At 37.8% G+C, this 17,649-nt stretch overlaps 1 protein-coding gene and 1 pseudogene across 2 annotated transcripts; both read right to left on the bottom strand.

Annotated features, from left to right (window-relative positions):
- Positions 1 to 5,542: 5,542 nt before the first annotated feature.
- On the bottom strand, positions 5,543 to 6,711 carry LOC143536353 (WPP domain-interacting tail-anchored protein 1-like). Its single transcript, XM_077030362.1, has one exon. The coding sequence runs from the start codon at positions 6,709 to 6,711 to the stop codon at positions 5,563 to 5,565; it is 1,149 nt and encodes a 382-aa protein (XP_076886477.1). The 3' UTR covers positions 5,543 to 5,562.
- Positions 6,712 to 8,161: 1,450 nt separating this feature from the next.
- On the bottom strand, positions 8,162 to 15,876 carry LOC143536352 (uncharacterized; annotated as a pseudogene). The gene is made up of 17 exons (XR_013135873.1): positions 15,795 to 15,876; positions 15,591 to 15,717; positions 15,422 to 15,467; positions 15,184 to 15,256; positions 15,036 to 15,093; positions 14,868 to 14,963; positions 14,667 to 14,784; positions 14,321 to 14,587; positions 14,142 to 14,243; positions 13,704 to 14,066; positions 13,531 to 13,639; positions 12,821 to 13,449; positions 12,551 to 12,729; positions 12,239 to 12,458; positions 12,024 to 12,143; positions 11,193 to 11,936; positions 8,162 to 11,099 (listed from the first exon to the last, which is right to left on the bottom strand). The product of XR_013135873.1 is annotated as an uncharacterized LOC143536352 (transcript).
- Between the last annotated feature and the right edge of the window lie 1,773 nt (positions 15,877 to 17,649).

Genomic DNA, 17,649 nt, shown 5'->3' with positions numbered 1-17,649 from the left:
CATGTCTTCAGGCTCCTCATACTCAAGACTTGTCATCCCCATCGAAGGTTTAGGCCAGCACATGTTAGCAGTGGAGTACCGGGCCATTAATTTCTTAAATATCATTTAATGATCCCCCTGTTCCCAGTTGATGAGCCCTGCCTGGTCTGCCGTAAAGTTTGTTTAGATAATTTTGGTGAACATGTGGTTCATTGCAAAGAACTCACGGGGTTTAAATATAGGCATGATTTGGTCAGGGATGTCCTTTTGTGATATGTTAAAACGGGCGGGAATCTCGGCAAAAAGAGGCTCATATGAATTTCTTGTCGGATCAGCGTGACAGAAGGTCTACTCTCTGACCAGCGAACATTCTTGTGTTTGGGTGGGCGCGGGGGGGGGGGGGGGGGGGAGCATGCTTGTGTGGACCTTACTAGGGTGTCCAGTGTCCCCTCTTGTCGGACTTAGGGACACCAGGTTTGTTGCTATACAGGTCATGTTAAATGCAGAATTAGGGGAAATTGCTAAACATGAGCAGGCGTGTGTTGAGAATTAATGCTCCTTCATTCCTTTTGCTTTCGATACATTTGGGTCTCGTGCCCCCGATGCTGCTACGTTTATGAAAAGAGTTCAGCGGGTCGTGCACAGTAACTTAAAGGTGCTGGAGAACGATAACTTTGTTTTCGGTAAGATCGGTTTTGCCATTCAAAATGGGTGGTGGCACAGCTTGTTGCCCGCTTACATGCCTCTCTATTGTAATTGAACCCTTTTATTATAATATGAAATGAATTAAAAATAAAAAAAATTCTAAATTCATCAAAATTGATGTAATATTTTTATAACAAGGCTCTAAATATATGATTACTAGCTTTTAGCCCGCGTGTTACGCGGGTTACTTATAAATGTTTTTTATTTATTGATCTAGCTAAGTTTGACTCGTTACCTTATATTATGTTTGTTAATTGTTAGTATACATCATGAATTCATAAAATTCTATTAAATCCATAATTCATTGTTGTTGTGATGTTATTTTGGTTGTTGTAGATCATGAATTTATAAAATTGTTCTAAATTCAGAAATCCTAATATTGTAAGTGATAACGATAAATTTTATTTCAAATAAGAAAAAATTCCTTGAAAATGACGTTTGTCGTTTTCTTAGCTTGCTTACCATTTTTGTCTAGAATTAGTATCTTCAAAACCTTTTTGCTCATAACTCTTGATAATGCGACATACAGTTGTCCGTGTGAGAAGACATCGTTCTTTAAGTACAAACCCACCTTACCTAATGACTTTCCTTGACTTTTTTTTATTGTCATAGCGAAGCAAACTGATAAGGGATATTGTTGTCTTGTAAACGTGAACGCTATGTTCTTATCAGAAGGTGTCAGAGCGATTCTTGGAATAGAGATCCTCTCACCAGTCTTATTCCCTGAAAGAATTTTCACTTCGATTACATGCGTACCCAAAGAAACAACCTGAAGCCTAGTGCCGTTGCATAAGCCCTTTTTTTGATAGATATTTCTTAGAAGCATCACAGGTACGCCGACTTTTAGTATATGCTTGTGGTTTGGCAGCCCGAATGTTTTAAGACCGTGAAGTATTTCAGTAGATTATAAAGTTGGATCGTCACATTGTTCAATAAGTAAACAATCCAATATCTCTATTTTTGCCGTAACCTCATTAGGTCCACCAACTTTACCTTCTCCTATGTCTAGTAGCCATTTAGAAAATTTTTTGGTCTCTTCTGTGTCAGACGATGGCTGACCAATTGTTAACCTTAGGTTTGTTGTTAATCTAAGAACACGACAATGATGCCAAATATCAGACGAACACAGAGAGGCGTTTACTATTTGCTGCTTGCTTCCTTTTTTTATTACCAGCAGAATCTGTCTGACATCTCCTCCAAAGACAACAACCTTTCCTACAAATAGCGATTTTGACTTTAAGATACCTTTGCAAGATTTGTCCAGAGCCTGGAATGCGTGTTTGTGGGTCATTGGGGCTTCATCCCAAATTATTAGCTTTGTTTTTCTAATAATTCGGCCTCATCTGAACCTCGTTCCATTACGCAAGATGAGTCCTCGTTTAGGTTAATCGGAATATGAAATCTGGAATGTGTTGTTCTACCTCCGGATAACAATAATGATGCGATTCCGCTTGATGCAACGTTTAAAACAATATTACCTTGGGATCGTATGGCTAAAGACAATGTCTTCCATTAATTTGTTTTCCCTGTCCCACCTGTGACCGTAAACAAAAAAGACACCACCTTTATTCTGCTGTATGGCTTTCGTTATTATGTCAAAAATAGTTTTCTGTCTGAGGTTATCGATCTAAATAGTTTTTTAATAACTATTCTCTTAGTTTGTTGATCTTATGATGCTCGTCTAGAATAAGGCAATATTATTGATAACAGATAAGGACTCTTCATCAGGGAAAGGCATTGTCTCATACCTTGTTAAACTTGAGTTGCTTTGTTGTAGAATTTTCTGAATTTCGAGTAACGTAAGGTTCTTGGTTTGGTATTCTGTTAGCTGTAAATCTGTTAAACATTGTTGGTTGTTTTTAGAGTGTAACGCTTAAAAATAGTTAAAACCTAACATATATTGATCACACAATAATGAATATCGAGTTGTAAATTTTTAATATTTGTGAAATATTAAATAATAGATTAAATAATATTATGTACAATGTTTGTATTAATATTATTAGAGTCCAGAATTTTTATTAATACTTATTTAAAATAATGAGTTATTTTAGTTTCAAAATTTAAATTTAATTAATATGCCTTCAAATTAAATACTTATGATTATGTGTGACATAATCATAAATTAATTTTTCTAATGGGGTTTTAATGTTGCAATATTAACAAAAATTAAATTTTTCCAAGCTCACCGAGCCAGGGGCTCTGTCACTAGGAACCCGTTAGGAGATGCCGCCCCTAGAACCTCACAATCGGGGGCGCTGCCCCAGACTCTCTTCGTCAGGGGTTTCGCCCCTAACATTATAATAGATTAAAGCAAGCGTGCACTACGCACATCCCAAACTTTCTTAGTGTTTATTATGATTATATTAATCGACCAGTTAATCCAATTACACTAACGTACTAACAATTACCAAATGCGTTATTTGGTGGACTAACAACATAAGTTTCACTTTGATTGACAGATACCATTTTGATTAGGCAATAGTATTTTGATTAAATAAGATAAACTACAACTTTTGACATAGATTTTATTAATTTTTTTAAATGTTAATTTTTTTTCAAAGTCTTTTATTTACTATTTTTTTTAACTGATTATATTATTCGTCTTTATTTTGTTACAATTTGTAATAAACTATTTTGGAAATATTTATTTAAATTTCATTTCGCTAGGAAGTTTATTAAATTAATTTTTGAAATCTTATTTTATGGATATTTTTACAGAATTCTCTATTAACTTGGTTAAGTTATATTTCAAAAATAATCTCTCGAATTGTTGAGGATATAACGACGGAACTAATCAAATTCTTTTTAAACATTGGTATCTAGTAGTTTAATATATGTCTAATGTCATAAGACCCCTCGCTATGGGGCGCAGAGAAGGAGGCGCGGAACACCGTCGAGGGGGCGCGGTAGGTGGGGGCGTGGAAGGAGGAGGCGCTTTTGGAACGACCGGCGCAGAAGGTGGGCCCACTCTCTCTCCATCTCTCTCTCTCTCTCTCTCTCTCTCACACACACACATATATATATATATATATTGGGGCGCCCAAGGGGCTTAAAACCATAACAAGGCGTTATGAAGAAGGGCTTCGAAACCCCGTTTTCTACGTGACAATGACGTGACACTTTGGAGGGGCTTCGAACCCCCCCACCGTAGAGAACAACCTGATTGTATATTAAAAAAATTATAAATGTTATAGGTCCACAAGCTATACATTTAACGGATTTTTTTAGTTTGTAAATGTCAAATATTATGATAGCCGGCCGAGAAATCACTAAAAAACAAACTAATTGCATATTGTTTCATCTTACTTGTAGTTGCATATACACAGTTCCCGTGCATATTTCGTCTGCGGGAGCCTTGATATCAATTATCAACAGTATGCCGTAACGTATTTGACCGTGCTCATTAAGTTGATGTCAAGAACCCATTGCGGGAGGGGAATCGGTATCCCCCCATAATCATTCCCGACACACTCTGCAAACAGGTACATATGTAGTCACCGTGAAGTTAAATTCATGATCAACATTATGTTCTTCTTGTATAAGCTGCAATGGTCAAATGCAGGGTCAAAGATAGTTTGGTATGAACACTAATTTTGATGAGCAAATTGAACAATATAAACCTGATAAATTTTGATGAGCAAATTGAACAATACAAACCTGACAAGTCTCCAGACAATCGTGTTACATCCACCCTTCCACCTAGACGAAATGGGCCCATAACCAACACCATGTGAAGCTTTTCGATTCGGGCCAAACACCTTAAAAATGAAAAAGTATTAAATTAAAATTTGAAAATCAAAATACAACACTCAAAATTAGCATTAACATGTTACCAGTGTCCAGATTATCAAAATGATGATGTTTTCACCATATCTTGCTTCCGTCGACAAAGAAAGGTGCTGGAGAACGATAACTTTGTTTTCGGTAAGATCGGTTTTGCCATTCAAAATGGGTGGTGGCACAGCTTGTTGCCCGCTTACCTGCCTCTCTATTGTAATTGAACCCTTTTATTATAATATGAAATGAATTAAAAATAAAAAAAATTCTAAATTCATCAAAATTGATGTAATGTTTTTATAACAAGGCTCAAAATATATGATTATTGTACATTTTTGTGAATACCAACATATAAAGCACATATACAATAAAGAAAACCAAAAATAAACTCGTAGCAAAACAATTTGCAACAACTTAAACGATAAAAACCGTTTTACACAACATTATTTGGTCAAAAACAAACATAATTGTGATTAAAAAAAAAGGATGAAGTCACATCACAAAAGTACAGAAAAACAAGATTCTATCAACAAGCTCTCCATCTCGAGTTGCACCTCACGCGATCAAATTTGCAAATTGCATTTTGTATTTATCGATCGGAGCTGTGGAAACTAAGTAGACCTGAGTTGGAACTTAAAAAACCGGAGTTTGATAAAGAAGTGCCCCAAGTAGTGGAAAGATTACAATGAAGAGTACTAACAGAATGTCTTTTGTCTTTAGCAGTCTTGCATCATTATCTCTTGCAGTCTCATTGTCATTGCATGACTTCTCTAGCTGAAAAATACAAAAGTTACCGTATTTAAGTAATGATAAGTAAAATTGTTTTAACCCGAACAGAACTGATACTTTTTTAAAACAATCAGCTTTGACCCAAACCCGTTTTGTCAGGCTTAGTAAAATGGCTAGCAATAAAAAAGCTACCTCGAGGTTGGTTGATAAGGCTTCTTTGGTTGATAAGTCGTTATAACTGCTAACTTCATATGTTTTCTTTAAGTGATTTACCAAGATTCTGTTTTCTTGTTTCAAGGAAGATATCTGCACACATATATGAAACCATCAGACAGTTTTAAAAAAGTTTCATATTTCTTAACACTATATCTATTTAATATCTGAAACCTGATTCTGGACCCGTTCTCTTTCGAGTGTCATCTGCATAACCAGATCTGATATGAACTTGCTACAAAGATCTATGCTTTTAGCAGGTGCCTTCTTGGTTTCCTCCATATCATGCAAAGATGTTTCCAAGCTTTTAACCTTCATCTTAACCAAATTGAGTTCATCGTTGAGGTCTGAATATGATTCACTGTCCTCCATATTCTCAGCCTGAAATGAACCTTCATAATTAAGCTGTAACATCTTTATTTTATCGACTAATACTTTGCAGGTTTCCATTAATAGTTCAGACGTGTCGTCTTTTTCATAATAATTTTCTAAGTTCATTTCAGCTTCCTCTTCAGCATCCAATACTTGTTGTTCTAATAACCGTAGCCTCATGGTCAAAGTTTCTTCGATTTCAGTCAACTCGCTCACCCTTTTCTCCAAATCTATTTCTCTCTTCAAAGATTCCTCAAGCATCCTCAAAACATGTCTATGATGCTCTACAGCATGCATGTTCGTGTCGGTATGCTCATTTACTTGTACTTGATCACCTCCAGATAATCTTACCAAGTTTTTCTCGAAATTGGCAGACCGTTCTTTTATTTCCGAGACTTGCTCCAGTGAATGTTCCAATGATATTTCAGAACCATGCAAAATGTTGGCCATCTCGGTTAAAGATTCTTTACCGTGTTTTCTTAAAAATAAAATCTCCATTGCGTTATCTTTTTCTATCTGAAGATCAGATATGTATGCCTCTAGTAAATTCACCTCTGATTCCAAAAATCCAGATAAAAGGGTGTATTCAAGTATCTTGATAACTAAATCAGGATCCATATCAGCAGCAAAAGCCTCAAATTCAGTTTCTTTAGTTTCCACATGCATTGACAGCATGTTCAAGTTGGTCAGCTTATCACATATACATGCTGCATCCAGTACAAATCTTGCTATATCTGAGTCTTGAGAAGATGCATCATCTTTGGTAGCTGAATCCATGTTAATAGCTGAGGCGTAAACTAAATTCAGGCCTGAAATAAATGAGGGCGAATTAATATCATGATAATGCTCAGATTTTGCATACAATTCAATTATTAGAATGTACGAATATGAATGAGAAGAGATTCTCGGGCCATTCTCAGTCCCATCACGCATTCTATATAACAGCCAGTCACACGCCAAAAAGCAACAAAAAAGGAAAACTACACAGCAAAAACGGTATTTAAATTTTAATGCACTAAAATTTAATATCAACTTTTCTTTTGAGCACCTACACATGGACTCAGAAATTGAGGCATTAATCCATCAAAATTCAAAGTGCATCTTATTCTTATGTTAAGGAATGATGATAAATATCATCATATATACATGCCGATACCGAAAGAAAACTGAATGAAATAAGTAACTTAACTCAGTTTTACCTAAGTCTAATAATCACTTTTGATCCTGATAGCAATAGTGTGTCCTCTTAAAACAAAAAATTTACATTTTCAATTTCAGTTAAGCTTAAACCCAATTCCATTTTAAGCAGTTTCACAAAAACAACTTTGCAGCATCATTTTATTAAATCCAACCAAACCAAACAATAATTATTCTCATAGACATATATATTCGAATTAGACAAAAAAAAAATGGAAACAAATTTACGTTCCTGATTCAGAATGCTAACCGGTTAAGGAAGCGTTACTACGTTTCTCTGCACTCTCAGTTAACCGTTTTCCTTTTCTAAAAAGTTAAATTAAATATAAAACATATATAACCGCTTCCTCCACTCTTTTTGTACTATTTACAACTTGAATTACCTTAAGGTTTTACTAAGTTACATAACAGTCCCTGGTATTACAATTTTATGCTTTAAAAGAGTTACAAGAAAATAAAGATAAGATACATGCATATGCATTAGTGTTCTAATGATAAAACTTTAGCCAAATCTTGAAAATTATAATTATGTATCAACAAAATTTGAAGGCTTTGATCATATGTGAGGTTCATCCATTGACTGCTCCAACTTCTTTTTTCCAAATCAGGCAACATGTCTTCATGTTCCATTGAAGTCTCAACTTGTTTGAAGATATAAACTTCTGCATGATATATGAGTTTCTAATTCCGAATTCAGAAAACCGGATAAAAAGTGTGCTTTGACCTCCAGACCACTCGGGTATGGATTCATGTCAGAAAGGCTTCAGACTACAACAAGAGTGTAAGTTTAAGTTGGCCAGCTTCTCACAAATACATGTGGCAAAACGAGCGGTAACGGATCAGGAAGAATCATTTGAAAAAATGGTCATTTGTGTTTTTCAAGTGTTCAGTATTCCAAGTTTACACAACTGAAAAATATTGTTGTCATCAAATTTGGTGAGAATGTAAATTTAGGTCCTCGAGCCGGGGGTCTCACCGGAAGCAGCCTCTCTATCCCTATGGGATAGAGGTAAGGATGTCTACATCTTACCCTCCTCAGACCCTACCATAGCATTGCTATTGGTGGGATATACTGAGTACGATGATGATGATGATGATGATGATGATGATGATGATGATGTAAATTTAGGTCCTCATGTTTGTAAGAAAATCAAATAGAGATAAAATTGAAAGTTTGAAACTAATATTAAAGGTTAAAACAGTTGACTTTTGGATTTTGACTTTTACTATATGTGTGACAAGTGCTACCAATAGTATTCACAAACGGAACTAGTCTTTTATAGTCCCTTCTTCGCCCGAGCACACAATTATCAAGCACTCGACCAAGGATTAAACGAGTGTTCCGCAAAGCCAACTCTTTATCTGTAACACATGATGGTCCACCACGAGACATGAATGCTGACTCATCAACCCCACCAAGGCTGCTTTCATAGTGAGCTGGATCATGGTTAATGGATGCAGCCATAGGCTCATAGTTATGTAAAAGAGCTTCTAATACACCTAGTGCTTCAGTGCTCAAACTGCTTTCAACTAACTGAGAAATGAGTGCATACATATGCTGATTTTGAACAGCATCCAGCGGAATATGGTGAACCAATTGCTTCAGTATTATAAGAACAACCCGTTGGTACTCAACGGGCCCTTTTTCTAGAAGATTAAGTAAATGCCCGAAAGCCAGAACTGAATGTGTCGGTGCCCATTTGCTACATAATAATGGTGACACACAAGCTAGTAGATTTTCTATGGTTTTAATTCTCCCATGTGAATATGCCATAAATATTGTGGCTAATTCGTCTAAAGATTTTGCTTCGCACCATATTGCCAGATTCATAGAAACCGAACTGGCCTTCTGGTGTTGCAGTTTAAAGGGTGAAGTGGAGCCCAAGCCCAAGCCCAAGCCCACAACTGCATCAGGGTTTAAGTGTAAGCAGAGCCATGGAAGCAGACCCGTGATGTGCATCAAGAGTCGTGTCTGTGGATCCCCGAAGATTGAATCACACGAGGGTACAGTTAGCCTTGAGAGAACATCGATGGATATATCATGGCTCACGCTTGACATGAGTCCTTTGAGCACTAGAGGCTGCACGCCTTCAAAAACTAGGACCGTCCCGTCTGCACCACACGGCGAACCAACATCATCCTCACTATCGACCGCACTGTGGTCTAACTCGTCTCGTGGCATGCTTGAAAGGAGCACGTTTTCCGTGGTTTGGTCAGAAAAAGTCAAAAGGTCAATGACACGAGCAAATAACTCGAGTACCTGACAATAAACATGAACGAAATCAGTATGCATCATGGCCACGCATCCCCAGAAAAGATGCGGGTACAGAATCACTTTCTCGGGCTCTACACTTTCCACCATCACTTGTAATGTTAGAAGAATTTCCATAATAAACCCGAGAACTCCAGGTACTGGGTTTGCTAAACATCTATGAAGGCATCTGAGAAGGGAGATACATCCATCATGGTTGACACGGGGTCGTAAGGCCCGGTAAATCTGGTGGGACCGGCATGACAGGTGTTTGGATGTGCACTCCATGGCCCACTTGAGCGCCTCTGCACCCCAAGTCTCTCTAAGATCACCTTGGAAAAAAATGGCATCCACCATGCTTTGAACCAAAGCAGACAGTAGTTTTGCACTTTGGAGCTCAATGCCGGTAACTGTTGGGTCCTCGTTTTCCCACATCATGGTCCCGCGTTTTGACTGTACAAATTTAATCAGGCTTGCAACCAGTTGCCGGTTTTCACCGTCATTGTTTTCTACATTGTAAAGCTCGAGATGACGGCCACCGAGAGAATACAACAAGTTAACAAGCAAACGCTGACCGTGTTCCAGAACAATGTCTTCTGAGCTATCCATTGAGACAAATATAACATGAAAAAGTAACGGCATGCTCCCTGAAATCTTCATCATTTTCATATGCAATTTCTGCAAGTAGAATCAATGCTATATCAGCATGTGTTAATAAATGCTGATGATGCTGATGCCCCTGTAAGGCTGTGTTAAGTTCTCTAGCACTCACACCATGACTGTCTGCATCAGAATTTGGAGTGTCAGGTAGGTAATCCCCACTGTCTCGTGAAATATGCCGACTTCTTGAATTTCCTGTGGAGCCTCGAAGCCTATGACCAGAAGATGCAACGGTTGTTTCAGGAGGTACCGGGACCACTGAACTGGAAGTGGTTCGACCTCGTAAAGTGGTCCGGCCGCTTGTGTTCCTTAACAGACTATCAAAAGAACCTCGAAGCAGAAACGGCGACATGTGAGGTTGGTTATCCATGACAGACGCCAGCTGGGCTATAGCGGAGCCCAGAGAAAATTCCAAAACAAAAGTTCCATTAAAATCAATCTTGTGGGCAGGTTCTGGACTCTCCTCGAGCATTCTTTGAGCTAATTTGTAAACCAAATGGTCAACTGTGCCTTGTGGACAAATCCTAGCTAGATATAAGCTTACACGTTTAGCAACCGAGAAATAAGTAGCAAACACACCGCTTATTTCAGTTGATGCATTTGAATCACAATCTTGAATTCCTTTAGTGATTAAAAAATCAAGAACTGGACGGATATTACGCGGCTTACTAGCAATAGTTCTCCAGAGCTTCTCAATTTCATCAGGAAACTGATCAGCGTGTCGCCACGTCACATAATAGAGACTTTTTAATAATCTTTCCTTTCACCCCGAGTTTTGCAGTTTCCAGAAATCAAGATTTTCAATCCATGGAGCCATGCATGTTAGAACTTGATGCTGTGCAATTATATCAACAGCATCCAATTGTCTCTGCATGATTTCTTCACATAGAAGCTGACTCAGCTCGGGCCGATCTTTGGTGAGTTTACAAGATAATTTGTACTGAAATTGTTGGTAAGAATCTGGAAGATTTCCAACTACTGCAACTTGATAAGTTCCTGACCCGTCAATCTTATCTTCAGCCCATTCACGGGCCGATAGTGTCTCGAGCATTTGCAGGGCATCATCACGAACCTGTCTAGATGGGTCCACCACTTTGTAAAGAATCAAGCTCAATAGCCGTGGGATTTCACATTTATGTATCTCTTGACGCATGTACACTTCAGCCAACACACTGAAATATCCATCTGCTACATCAGCATCAGAATAGTAGCACTGAAATCAGAAAAGAAACAAAATTTACTCAATATTATAAGATTCAAAACCAACAGGAACAATAAGAATACATCAACTACATAGATGTCTTACCTGATCAATGCAAGCAGGAAACAAGTCTAAATTTGAAAGAATAAGATTCTTTAAAGCTATTTTAGCAACGGAAACACGAAGGTGGCCAACTCTGCTCTTATTATGTTTGGTATAAAACGGCCCCTTTGGGTCAGTGGGTGAATAACCACATGGAGCCCGCGGTGCAGACTCGATAAAGAGACTATTGATCCAATATATAATCCGACCACTCATTTTTTTCGCGTTGTCAAAATCAAAACATGGGCCGTATAACAAGGAGGCCATGCAATTCATAGAAGCCCATTGAACTGCCTCAACTTGTTCAGACAATTCTTTGTCAAACTTTAACTTGTCTACAGAATCTTTTGATCGAGCGTGTTGACTAGACTTGTATCTTTCAACTTCACGCCTGTAATCACTTAAACCATCTTGACTAAATGCGTTACCTGAATCATCACAAAATGAGAGAAAAAGATCGAATAGTCGTTTCCTGGTTTTCAGGTCGAATTTTTCTGATTTTGAATCCACAAACTCAGGGGCTAGTGTTCTTAGTACACATGCAAGTGTATAGCGTAGAGTTTGCAAGTCTTGAAAATTGTCAAAAGGCGTTGTTGATATTAATTTGGTTGTTTCATCAATATACTTCAAGTAATGAAGACGGAAAACTGGCTTACAGGCTAGCATGCCGGGCCATATGTTCTCTGCAACGGTTCTGTATATGTTTGAAATGTGGATACGACGTTCTTCCCGTTTAGGTTTTTGAATCTGCATCAATTATTTGATACAAATAAGACATTTATCTACAGTGGAACAAAAAGAAAATGCATGATTCTAAGTATGAACTCATCATACCTTCCATTTTGATTTTCCTTCTGTTTCTGAAGAAATATCATCCATGAAAGATGCCAGTTCACTGAACATTATTTCACACACTTCCAGATGTGAGCGCCCTAGCGCCATAACAGCGGCATGCTGAGTTGTACAAAGTGTAAATTGTTTATTACGTTTACTGCATTTTGCATATAATTATTATCAATAAAAGTTGGTGGTTAATGGTTAATACTTACAACATATGCTTCAGAACCAGATTTTAGGGAGGGAATTATAAGATGGAATAATTCTCGTGCTGCAGCTGCAGCAGATGCTTCCTTGCCAGGTGGACAAGAACAAGCAAACACGGCATACATGAGCCACTGGTCCAGTTTGTTGTCTGCATCTTGAACCTGATGTGCCTTTCCTCCCAACTCGACAGGTGTCACAAGCGCAAGGCGCTTAATAATCTGAACCCTAAAAGTATAAATATCTAAAATTTTAATGTTTGATCATTTCAGATTCAAATAACATGAAACTAGACAACTTATTTAATAATTTTTTATTACCTTGCTTCTTGAACAGAACGTGGGCAGAGCAATGCACCATATTTGACAAGCTCACTAAGACACCGAGCCCATCTATTCTTATCATGATTTTCAGAAAGCAAGACCTCAAGTGTTGCATCAGGTGGTGCCACATCAGATTCTCGGTTGGAATCCCAATAACAGCTCTGAACAATATCATCCTGTCAAAACCATGGTGCTTTACATTAACGATCCACATGAAAAAAGGTTAAAAGGAAAGAAAAGGTAAGGTAGGCTACAAAGAGAGCACACCCCATTTTCCTCAAAAACATCAACCATAAGTATTGGTTCAGGTTCAGGTTCATCTTTAATGAAATCCAACTTCTCACATAATAAACAGTTTTGTATATCCTTGCGTATATCACGCACACAACGTAGTAACTCCAACGCTGTGTATCTGATCTGACTATCAGCAGAAGCAAGAAAGATGAGACCAGTTGCATCAATCTCTGAAGCATGGAATTCAATCGGTTCTCCATGATTAAAAGAAGATTTTTTAGATCTTAGGTTTATATACACATGCTTTGCATGTGAAGCATCACGTTCAATGTTTTCATCTAAAAGGCATGATCTCCATAAGCGCAAAAGATCCAAAAGGTGTCCTAATGTTGTTTGAATAAGAAGAGGGAACTCATCCGGGAGCCGTAGGATGAAGTTCATCATACCTCTCACAACTGCGAACCGACGATCAGGATGGCATTTCACGATTCGATTGAGTACTTGTATTGCTTCCTCACGAACACCATGATCAATGCTTATCCTGTGTTGAGGTATTATCTCAGTGATTCTATCACTTCGACCAACATCTTTTATCAGGTAAGGTATGCACTTCAAAACTGACCTAAAAAGATGCCCTTGTGTTTTTTCCTTGGTAATAACATCTGGAGTATTACGCTTCGTTAGTAGTGAAAATATTAAGCGTATACTGCTAAAATTATGCTTAGTTTTCATTATATAGTTACCTATAGTCGTCTTTGAAGAAGTGAGAAGAGCCATATTATAAGCTCTATGGCATGACCTTAAAATAGACTCGAGTGCAATCTTTACTTTTGGAACGTAGTGACCTAAAATCCTGAGCTGTCAATGTAAAAATAAATTCAAAAATAAAAGTTTGAAAGTTAAAAAAAGGTTATTAATTACCTTGAAGGATTTCCAAGCCGGCATGACGACTTGTTGGAGACATTGAAATGTCAAGTAAAGCACGAAGACCAATGATCTTCGCCTCACTTGAACTATCTTGTTTAAGCATTTCCAGAATCAAATGGTTGATACAAAAATCAAGGTTGTGTTCCCCTATAGTAACACACAACTGAACAAGTTTATCATGTTGGGCATCATGTGTAAGCAGTCCTTTCCTAAGAATTGTAAGAAGTTGTGATGTCACACTGTCGAGATAGTCCCACACGCGGTTTGATGGCTGAGACCGCCCATGAACACCCAAATAAAATCTTGTAACATGGTGAAGACAATCTAGTGCCATGAACCGGTTGTTCTTATCCTGTAAACACACATCTTATTGTGTCATCTGGAAGAAAAATAGAGAAAGTAGAAAACCTTGTGCATGTAAAGTTACCTTAAGATGCTTATACAATTGTTCTGTATGAGAACCAAAGTTACTTAGAAAAACAAGAGGGTCACCAAGACAGAGAAGTAAAGTCACTAAAGGGTATGCAGCCTAACATAAAAACAACCAGAATCAACAAAAATGAAAAACAGATCTGCAATTATTAATGAACAAATGAATTTACTTACAGGTATATGCTTGCTCTGTTTATCTGCCCAATGAATGATCTGCATTCTTACCCGAGCAACAGCTTCATACCACACAACAAGTGCACGTTGTGCCCCAGAAGGAGGCCAGTGGCATTTATTATCATCTGCAAGTGGTGCTAAAATGTTTGACAGCATTTTGCAAAGAGCATGGTGAAGTTCACCTTTTCGTTTGGCAGGAGCATGATTAAGAGGGTTTGCTTTTGCCACAAAGGATGCTGACATGTTAAGACTACCATCAGTCTTGACCTGGCATTGATTACTTAATTATATAATATTAACTAATTTACAAAGATAATTCACAGCAAAAAGAGTGTGTGTCGCATACCCCAAGCTTTAGATGGCGCATCCCGTTAATTATACTTAGTATTTCACTTCGAGCACCACTAGTATCAATCCGACGCGCATGTAGTTCCATGAAAAACCGTCCCGTTACAGGAATAAATCTATGGAAAAACAAAACATTTTCTTGGTTTTTTTCCTAACTTAATGCAAATAAGTTCAAAGGGTGGATTTAATTAACAATTACCGGATTTGTGATAGAGCGCCCACAAGTTGTGAAACAAGGTCTAAAAGGAGACCACGCAACTCAACCAACGAGGGATATTCAGCCTGACTTACAACCCTGCAATGAAAAACATTTAAGGTTCTATTACTAACGGTATCTCCCATTTTCATCAAATAAAACTGGAAATACCTGTCAGCATTGATTAACCAATCAAATACAAAATGTTCAAGACCAGTCCAGAGTTTTTCTGCACATACAGTAGGCATATATTGTTTGAGCACCAAATAACTTCACTTATACATGGATGAAGTGATTAGTAATAATGGAACCGACAAACCTATAAGTCCATCGGGTGGACAACACTGCACGAAGCGAATACTTGCTGAGCAAAAAATGCACTCCACTGTCAACTGAAACAAGCAAAGTGTCAATGAAATTTTATATTCACAAACAACGAGATTCCAAACAGTTGGCACCAGACTAGTCACTTAACCTTATGTATAAAGCTAAAACTACATTGTTATGTTTTCTTTAAGGAGAAAACTAGACCACCAAAATATTTAAGTCATGAGAACCTTTTTGTGGAATGTAGACGTGTCATTTGCACCTTTCGGGGACTCGCTGCAAAAGAAAGCGGCATAAAACAACATAATCAAACTTCAAACGTATCATGATCCGTCGAAACATCGCTTTGTTTGTAGCTTATTTATAATGTTGATGAATTTAAAGAAAATGAAAACATACATGTCTCTCCACCTAAGAAGTGCTTCAAAAAGAGATACAGGCATGTGTCGGGCGACCAAGGCTAAGGAATCCAAGACTTGGTCATAGGCAGGATCTAACGGGCGGTTGTAATTTCCATCCTGTAGTTTTACCACCACAACATATACATATATATAATTCAAAGGCATAAGAAGTAGTTGATGAATATTGTTACATGTACGTAGTGTGTTGTTTCAATCCGACGTCTAGCAAGCGGAAGGAAGCGTTGTAGCAAGGCGTCCACGATAAGCTTGGCTGCACTCCCCATATCAAACCAAGCCAATCCCTGTTAACAACATCATGCATCATCCTTGCATTGTTAATTAGAGCTATTTTTGTAATAATACTTTTCATATATATATATATGAGAGAAACATTTTTCACAAGGCCGATCCATCCAGATTCAGAAATTGAAGCTGACAATATAATGATAATAATTTCAATTTCAATATGCCTGACCTGAAACAATGCGGAAATACTGCTGCTATTTAGTAAAAGTAAAACAAACAAATTGATTGTATGTAGGGAATGCAGGTGAACTTAGAAACCAGAAATCTAAAATCCGGTCAGAAATTGAAGATGCATGGTGATACCGGCCGGGTTTGATCAACGTCATGGATACGGGTCTGGCCCAAGTCTGTCTGTCGGGTTGAAAGATGGAGAACGGTTTGCAATTTGATTTGCGGTTTGGTCTAATTTTTTCGTTTTTAATTATTTATTTTTTTTGTTTTCAAATAGTGGGACGAAAAACAAAGTCGGTGTTAAATTCTTTGCCCGCATATAACTTTTCTTTATTTAAAGCTTTGACTGGGGTATTGGAAAGTTAAAACGGCTACGAAGACTATTTTTTTGGGAGGTTCGGACGAAAAGGCAAAAATAAATTGGGTCGCGTGGGAGCAAGTGTCGGCTCCAGTTGAGTATGGGGGTCTCGGCCTTGGATTCTTAAGAGACGCAAACATCTCGTTGTTGGCGAAGTGGTGATGGTGGTTCAAAAACGAGAAAGATAAGCTGTGGTAGAAGGTGATTTGGTCTCTACATCACTCGTCGAGATTGTGGTCATTCATCTCGGTAAAACTTTCTTACTCCGGTCCTTGGAGGCAAATTATTAAAGTTTCCTCAGAGTTCGAGTCGTCCGGAGTTGAATTGGGGAATATGTTCCGGTATGTTGTAAAAAGTGGCGAATGTACATGGTTCTGGTTAGATAGGTGGATAGATGATTGCCCTTTACGCGTTCGGTTTCCGAACCTGTTCTTGATTGAGAAATCAAAAAGGTGTATGGTGGCAGATCAATTATACATGTCTGATAGGCTAATTTGTGGTAGGTGGGAGTGACTTAGAGATCCTGTTAGGCCGATTCTATAGGAGGAACTACGGGGATTTTTGACGATTTGTCAACAGGTTTTGCTTGAGCCCGGTTGGGATAGAGTAACCTGGTGTGGAGATCCTTCGAGAGAATTTACAGTTCGAAGTGCCAAAGAGTTGCTGGTGGAAAACCGCTTGGATATGTTGGGTTTCTATGAAATTAACAAGCTTAGTTAACCATTTAACTAGTCACAATTAAGGCGGAAGCGTGATATTTACAAAGTAAACATATGTATCCATGTGTTTATATATGTATATGTTCATGAATAACCTAGTTTATTCATGTTATAAGATTACCAATAATCTATTTACTAGAAACCCGAAGCAAGGATCAAATGATACGGAAAAGCTAAACTATCAAGCTTGTAAACACTTACATTCTTAACCCTTTAAGAGTTTAGTATATGGTTGAAGAAGATGATGATGTGAATGCTAGACTTTCAAAGGAAAACCCTCAAACGGAATATACCCCGAGCCTCCAACACACACCGAGCTATGCTAGGAAGCTTGAACACGAAAAAAAACGAGACCCGAGCCCTTCCTTTTCTTTTGGCCGTAAACAAGCAAGAAAGAAAGAAAGGAAGAGTTGTGTTTGGTTACTTGAAAAGTGTTTGGTATTTGGTGTATCTTGATCATTATTTATTATCATCATTCATATGCCCATGATGTTAGGTTAAGT

This window comes from Bidens hawaiensis, unplaced genomic scaffold (genome assembly GCF_021521415.1).
Source record: "Bidens hawaiensis isolate Kalapana, Puna unplaced genomic scaffold, B.hawaiensis_p1.1 tig00010796_1, whole genome shotgun sequence".
Classification (NCBI taxonomy): Eukaryota; Viridiplantae; Streptophyta; class Magnoliopsida; order Asterales; family Asteraceae; genus Bidens; species Bidens hawaiensis.
Note: the sequence above shows the minus strand (reverse complement) of the source record. Positions and strands in the feature narration are given on the sequence as shown.